General features: G+C 33.0%; 1 protein-coding gene across 1 annotated transcript; it reads left to right on the top strand.

Annotated features, from left to right (window-relative positions):
- The first annotated feature begins 5406 nt into the window (after positions 1–5406).
- On the top strand, positions 5407–7385 carry LOC133035958 (uncharacterized). Its single transcript, XM_061112412.1, has 5 exons — positions 5407–5680; positions 5766–6137; positions 6298–6801; positions 6954–7223; positions 7339–7385. The coding sequence occupies exons 1-5, from the start codon at positions 5407–5409 to the stop codon at positions 7383–7385; spliced, it is 1467 nt and encodes a 488-aa protein (XP_060968395.1).

Genomic DNA, 7385 nt, shown 5'->3' on the forward strand with positions numbered 1-7385 from the left:
ATGCATAAGAAAGAGATGGTCAAACTCTCTTTAGTACTGAAAATCTTTGGAAGGTTGGGTTGATCATGTCATTCCAGCGGGTGTATGCTGACACTTTCTTCCCTGGAGAATCTTGTAATATGCCACTCGAGCAAAGTGAGTGCTACTGTTATTTTATCTCAAATTGTGACAAAAGAAGTGACTTCTATTCGAAATGACATGGAATATTCAGAAAGAATATTTATGTTCTTAGACTAGGATGACAGAGATGTTACCTCCACTCGAACTGTTCTGGAGAAGGATGGAGACTCAACAGGTGGGTGATGCTCCATGCTATATAGTTAACTTGTTGTCTTGTTTCTCTTTTGTTGCACTAACCTCTAGTCTTTATTCTTTGCAGAAAATAGGAGCTTCTTGGATGCTATGGCATCTTGTTCGAACTTGAAGAGGAAGATCCCGGTGCCAAAGGAAACTGAGCCTCCAATAAGGGAAGTGGTTTAAGGAATTCTTGCTGCCTCTACTACTTCAAAGAAGAAGATTAGGAAGAGAGGTAGAACTGTTGATGTCGCTCCTCCTACTCAAGACTATGGTAAGGAGAGGTCTAATACTACTGGTGTTGATGAGAGATCTCTGATTGACCTCTCTCTGAATGAAATTGGACATGGTGCTCTTAACTCGAGTTGCAATGGCATGAGCAAGGCTCCTAGCTCCTCTTAAATAGTGAGGCCCTGATTGGTGCTAGGGTCGAGAACATCCCGTTACAGCGGTTGGTTAGTACCAAGCCATTTGTCAACCTAGGCGTTGGGTACTTACTCCAGAGCTCTCAGGATTCAGTTTTTGATACTTCTAAGGCTTTTAAACTTGAGGATGAGGTCTCTACCCCATTTTTGGCCATTTCAGATTCAATGGTCGCATCAGATTTGACACTTTAGCAATTGAAGGTAGCGTTCCAGGTTGATTGTCAACCTGGGCGCTAGGCCCAACCCAAGATCAACTTGGGCGCTGGGCCCTGTTTCTAGTGACTAGGGATTGTGGTTTCCTCCCTAAATTTGCTTGAATCTTTGTTATTTCTGATGACAGAAAAATGTCCAGAACACTTTTTGCTGAACTTGATCAAAATTAGCTCAGGTTGACGATATGTCAACCTAGGTGTTGGGTCCCCTTTTTGCCCCTCTGGAAATTCTGTTTAGTCCCCAGAAATAGTTAAATCTCAATATTTTTTGAAAATAGAGAAGATGCTAGAAAAAATTCCTGAAAAACTCCATTTTAAATGGCCCAGGCCCAAGTGTCAACCTAGGCACTAGGCAGTATTTTTTGTACCAAGGATTTGTTGTTTTTCCTCTGAAAAGACCTATTTCCCTATTTTTGATGATGAAGAAGAAGATGCAAAAGTCAAATCTCCTATTTGATACTTGGAAGGCTCCTAAATTGATAGATTGTTAACTTGGGCCCTGAGTGCTCGGGGCCCTGAGTGCTCAAAAATCAACTTGCTCCAATTCTAATTCCGAGGCCTAAAATATTGTTCATGGTATGTCTAGTTGATGTTGCAATGCAAGTTTGACAATTTTGCACTAAGACGGTCCCAAAAATTGAAACCCTAGTTGAATATATCAACGTGGGCATCGGGTGAAACCCTAGATGCCCAAGTTGGCTTTCAAGTTACAAGTTCGTGTAACTCCAGCTCCCAAGGCATGGATTAGGTTGCTCCATATCTTCATGGTACAGAATACTAAAAGATAGTGGATCAGATTCAAGTTATTGAAGTTCGAACTTCCATCCCAGAGATCCCAAAGTTAACATGGGCGCATGGCTAGGGTCCCCTCAGAGGTCGACTCCTATGACTTGAGTCTACTAAACTCCGTGATGTCATACTTCATGCCATGTGTCAAATATTGATGTCAACGTCACAAAAAAAGCTTATGGGTTAACAAAAAAGCATGCGTAAGATCAACATTGATGTTGGACTCGACAAAGTTTCAAGCACGAGTGGGTTGGGCATGGTGGCTTAGGATGATTTAAGGTCGGTCCTTGCGCTTATCGTTTGGAAGGTGGAAGGTTTTTCTGAACTTGAGATGGTAGAGGCACTTGCTATCTACCAGGTTGTGATTCAGTGCAAATTACTTGGCTTTTGATAAGGTTCATTTTGAGTTTGATTGCCAAAGCAACATGTTTTAACTCATTAATTATGTTCTTTTTGAATCTTCTATTGAATTTATGCTTAAAGATATTTTTATTTGGCTTGTCATGATTTTCATGTTGTGGAATTTTATTTTGTCCTAAAACGGTTTTATGTAGTAGCTCATATTTTAACTAAGTATACTCTTTCAACTACCACTAGTATTGTTTGGTGGTTTAACTTTCCTTCATGTCTCAGGAATTTTCTTTTGACCGATGTTAAAAATTAATAATATTTTTAGTTATCAACCCCTCTTTCACGGTAATTGCTTAGAGGTAGTATTTTATGAGGTTATTCCTTTATAATAATAATAATAATAATAATAATAATAATAATAATAATAATAATGTAAAATTGTAAGTCAAAAAAGTTATATTTATTATTATGCTATACTAGTACCTTGTTAGAGTATTATATTTTGTGGAAAATTCTACAATAAGACACTTCATTTGTCCCCATAGGATAGTGACATTTTATTAGTCATTAATTATGTTGACTTTTGAAGATTTAAACTATAAATTATGGAATAGTATGTACATTATATAAATTGCAAAAGTGTTTTATTAATTTTATCTTTTTTTAAAAAAAAAAATAGAAGAGATATTAGACTTTTTGGGAAGCACATATTGAGCTTGTGGCACTCAACTAACACTTCATTAATAAATAAATTAAATAGTTATTTAAAAAACAATAACTCTAATAATACAATTTCATAATGTATTTTTTGATAAATAATTTTTTCTATAAAAAAATACATTATGATTTCTTAAAGGAGTTATTCTATTTATTATTTATTCTAGTAATAATATATATTTATAATATAAAAAAATCTTAAAAAGAAAAATATTTACATACTAATCAAATCTATATATTAAATTATTAATTTTTTTCCAATTTTATAATCGAATAATCTTTAAATTTTTAAAATAAAAATTATATATATTATAAATTTTATTAATTATTATTTATTTAAAAAAAATATAAACATATTAGTAATAATTTTGTATTAATATAATATACATTATAATAAAAAAAAAATTAGAGTAATGCAAAAAGTGTTATTGATGTTTAGTATTTTTCTAGGTGTCATATTACTATTGGCACAATTAAGTATCATGTCTCATATAATTTGATTAATAATTTTTAGAGAGTATCACTAACCAATCATGGTGCTTACACATCTAGATAGCCATAAGCACCACTAATGCCTAATAACAATGCTCTATAATAAATATAAGTAGAAAATAATTAAAATATAAAATGAATGCTTAATATTTTATTATATGTTTTCTATCTTATAGACATTAAATGCAGTGGCATCATTGTATATGAGATAATGTAATATACAGTGCGATGGCACATTTATATACGCAGATGTATAATGTATGAAATGTAATTATTATAATTGTTCATAGAATGTTTTATAAAACTGTCTTACTGGGCCTTGGCTCACGGTTCCACTATTGTGTAAGAAAGTGTAAAACAGTATCGAGTCAGCCATGAGTTCGAGGGTTTTAAAGATGAATTGTAAATGTTCTGGCCAAGTTAGACGAGAGTTGAGCCCAACAAGGAATTGTACAAAAATTCTATTTAGTCACTTCGGCTTGTATGAAATAATTTGTAATATTTTGAAAATACTTTTATGAGATCCCTGACATGACTTTAATATTTTATTTTAAAGTAATGTTTGTTTTTATTACAAGTTATCTGTTTAATTAAGTGAAATTTATTTTAAATCACTTCGTTTATGGACTCCGATTAACGAGATTAGTATATTTTCATTTTGACACGTGACGTTCCTCTAGACGTTATAATATTTATTTATCTTAAATATATTTTAGTTTTGAACTCTCGTCCACATGTCGTGACCATATTTGTTGCTCGAAATGTGTGCATAATAACTTTTTATGATTTTTTTTGCACATAAATAATAAGGTAGCCTATTAAAATATAGAGTAAATACCATTTTGGACTCTGTGTTTTGCAAAAGTTACAGATTGGGCCCTGTGCTTTGTTAAATGACAAAATAGACCCTGTATTTTCTAAAATAGTAAAAATAGGACCTTGTATTTTCTAAATTAGTAAAAATAGGACTCTGTATTTTCTAAAATAGTAAAAATAGGACCCTGAGCTTAATTTTTAACAACTTTTTTTTTTAATACAACCAACTTGAAGACAATGCTTAATACGAACATATTCAAAAAAATATAAACAGTTTTGTCATAACACTTTTAGATCGGATTACAATTAAACTTTATTTTGACAAAAAATTAATTCAAGGTCCTATTTGTACTATTTTAGAAAATACAGGGTCTATTTTGTCATTTAACAAAACACATGGTCCAATTGGTAACTTTTGTAAAACAGAGGGTCCAAAATGGTATTTACCCTAAAATATATATAAATTTTAAATAAGAAAATTATTTTAAAGTTACTAGTTTTTAATTAAAAATTTTAAGAGAACAACTATACCATTAGTTCTCAAAATAATTTGACAAAAAGAAAAAGTATTTAATAAATAAATAACCTTTTACAAATTTTTTTTTTTTTTTATATTATGTGCGTAAATATATATTTTCTGTATTATTTTCATCAAATGATAATAATTATAATATTAAATTATCCGAGATTAAAATCTTGTTGCACCTATACAATAACAAGGGTCACTTACAAAAATTTATAACTTTACTATAATGCTGATTAAATTTTTTATTATTATATTGCTATAAAAAAATTTATATACTGTATTTATTTATATAATCTTACAAATTCACATATTTATTTATATTCTAAACAGTATACATATATTAAAACATTATTTTTTTCTAATATTTTTCTAATAGGGTAATTTTTTTTTTTACTTTATAATTGAACACTATTCAATTATTTTTTATATAAAAATTGTTATATATTTTATTTGTTAGAATCTTCATCAATTATTATTTATTTAAAAAAAATATAACATTACTAATTATATTTATATTTATATAACATGAATTTTTATCAAAAATTTATATAATTTAGTATTTAATTGAATATATTTAGTTCATTTACTTTTTGTAATTTATATTGTTATTGATTTAACAAAAGAAGAAAAAGAAAATTAAATACCTCCTACAAATTATTTACAGTATCAATTAAATATATAATAATTTTTATAATTTTGTAATTAGCACATAAATAATAATGTATACTAATATAAAATAAATTAAAATTATTTGAAAAGAAAACGAAGAGGGAGGGATGGCTATATGGCTCTCAAACTTGATGTTAGTAAAACCTATGATAAACTTGAATGGGGTTATCTCCGTGCTATGATGGCAAGGATGGGCTTTGATGGGCGATGGATAAACTTAGTTAGGCAATGTGTTTGTTCGGTCTCGTATACTATCTTGCATGGTGGGAAGGAGTTGGGACCTATTGGTGCTCAACGGGGTTTGCGTCAAGGTGATCCGTTATCGCCTTATCTTTTTATTTTATGTGCTGAAGGCTTCTCTAGTTTGCTGCGAAGTTATGAGCAATGTGGTTTGCTCATGGGTTGTACGATTGCTCAGGTGTGCCAGTCATTTCTCATATGCTTTTTGCGGATGATAGTTATATTTATTGTAAGCTACTGAGGAAGAAGCACACAATGTTAAGGAGCTTTTGCACACTTATGAGGTGGCTTCGGGTCAAAGAATTAATTTTGCTAAGTCCTCTGTGTTCTTCAGCAACAGTACAAATTGTCATCTTCGGGATGTTATTTATGCTTCGTTGGAAATCTATGAAGCTGATGAAAATGGGTACTATCTGGGCCTTCCATGTTCGGTTGGGAGGAACAAGAATGCTATCCTCAGGTTTCTTAAGGACAAGCTTCGTAAGAGGATTCAAGGTTGCGAGGGTCGTTTATTGTCTCGTGCAGGGAAGGAGGTCTTGTTGAAAACTGTAGCTCAAGCCTTGCCAAATTATGCCATGAATGTTTTTCTTTTCCCTTTGGAAACTTGTAAGGAGTTAAAATGACGTATGGCTAAATTTTGGTAGCATTCGGCTTCTAGTAGTGGGAAGGGTATAAACTGGATGAGGTGGGGATAGGTTGTGTCGTCATAAGCATGCATGGGGATTGGGTTTTAGATGTTTGAGAGACTTTAATTTGGCTCTTCTAGGGAAACAATTCTGGCAACTTTTAGTGAATGACAGCTTGTTGGTCAGTAGGATTTACAAGGCAAAGTACTATGCACAGGGTAGTTTATTCTCAGCTGAGTTGGGAGATAACCTAAGTTTTATTTGGCAAAGCATCATGGAAGTTAGAAGCCTGATATACTCGAGAGCTCAAAGAACTATTGCTAATGGGGTGAATGTCTCAATTCTTGATGACCCTTCGCTCTCTCATAACACTAATGGCTTTGTTGAAACAAGGCATCTTGGCCTTGTTAATAAAACTGTTAGTTGCCTACTTCAGATGGATACTCGGGCCTGGGATGAAGATGTGGTAAGAAATCTCTTTGTGGCTCGTGACCAAGATCTGATATTTAGCATTCAACTTAGTGACTTGACTGTTAGAGATGGATGGAGTTGGAAGTTTGAGTCTTGTGGCCAGTATTCAGTTAAAAGTGCCTACAAGTTCTTGCATGAAACAAAAGGAGCTTGGAGTGTGGATGGCAATACAGGTTTCTGGAGGACTTTATGGTCGTTAAATGTTCCTCACAAGGTTAGTAACTTCTTATTGAGAGCTGCATCGGGTGTCCTTCCAACGTGTTTTCAGCTTAAAAAACGTCATGTCCTTGTTAATGCTGCTTGTCCTCTGTCAATGTTGTTGCAGAAATTGTGCATCACGCCTTGGTGGAGTGTGAGTTTGCTACTGCTGCCTGGAATCGCAACTCGGTGGATGTTGGGGGTGGCTCTGCAACATTTAGTAGTTGGTTGCTGCTATTATTTGGGAGGAGACGTGTTAGTGAGATGGAGGAAGCAGCTGTGGTGAGTTGGGCTATTTGGTGTCGCAATAATTTTGTTTGGCAACAAAAGAGTTGGGCTGCATCAAATATTATTGCATCAGCGAAAAACATGCTTGATCAGTATAAGTGTGCTCAAGGTAGAAAGGGTCTTTCTTTGTCTCCTTTGAATGAAGGGGGTGACATTCTGAGCATTGGAATCCACCTATGTTACATAAGATCAAAGTTAATGTTGATGGGGCTTTGTTTGATCAGGAAGGTCGGTTTGGTGTGGGTTGCGTATCTCGGGATCATCATGGTAA

This window comes from Cannabis sativa, chromosome 3, assembly GCF_029168945.1.
Source record: "Cannabis sativa cultivar Pink pepper isolate KNU-18-1 chromosome 3, ASM2916894v1, whole genome shotgun sequence".
NCBI classification, from domain to species: Eukaryota; Viridiplantae; Streptophyta; class Magnoliopsida; order Rosales; family Cannabaceae; genus Cannabis; species Cannabis sativa.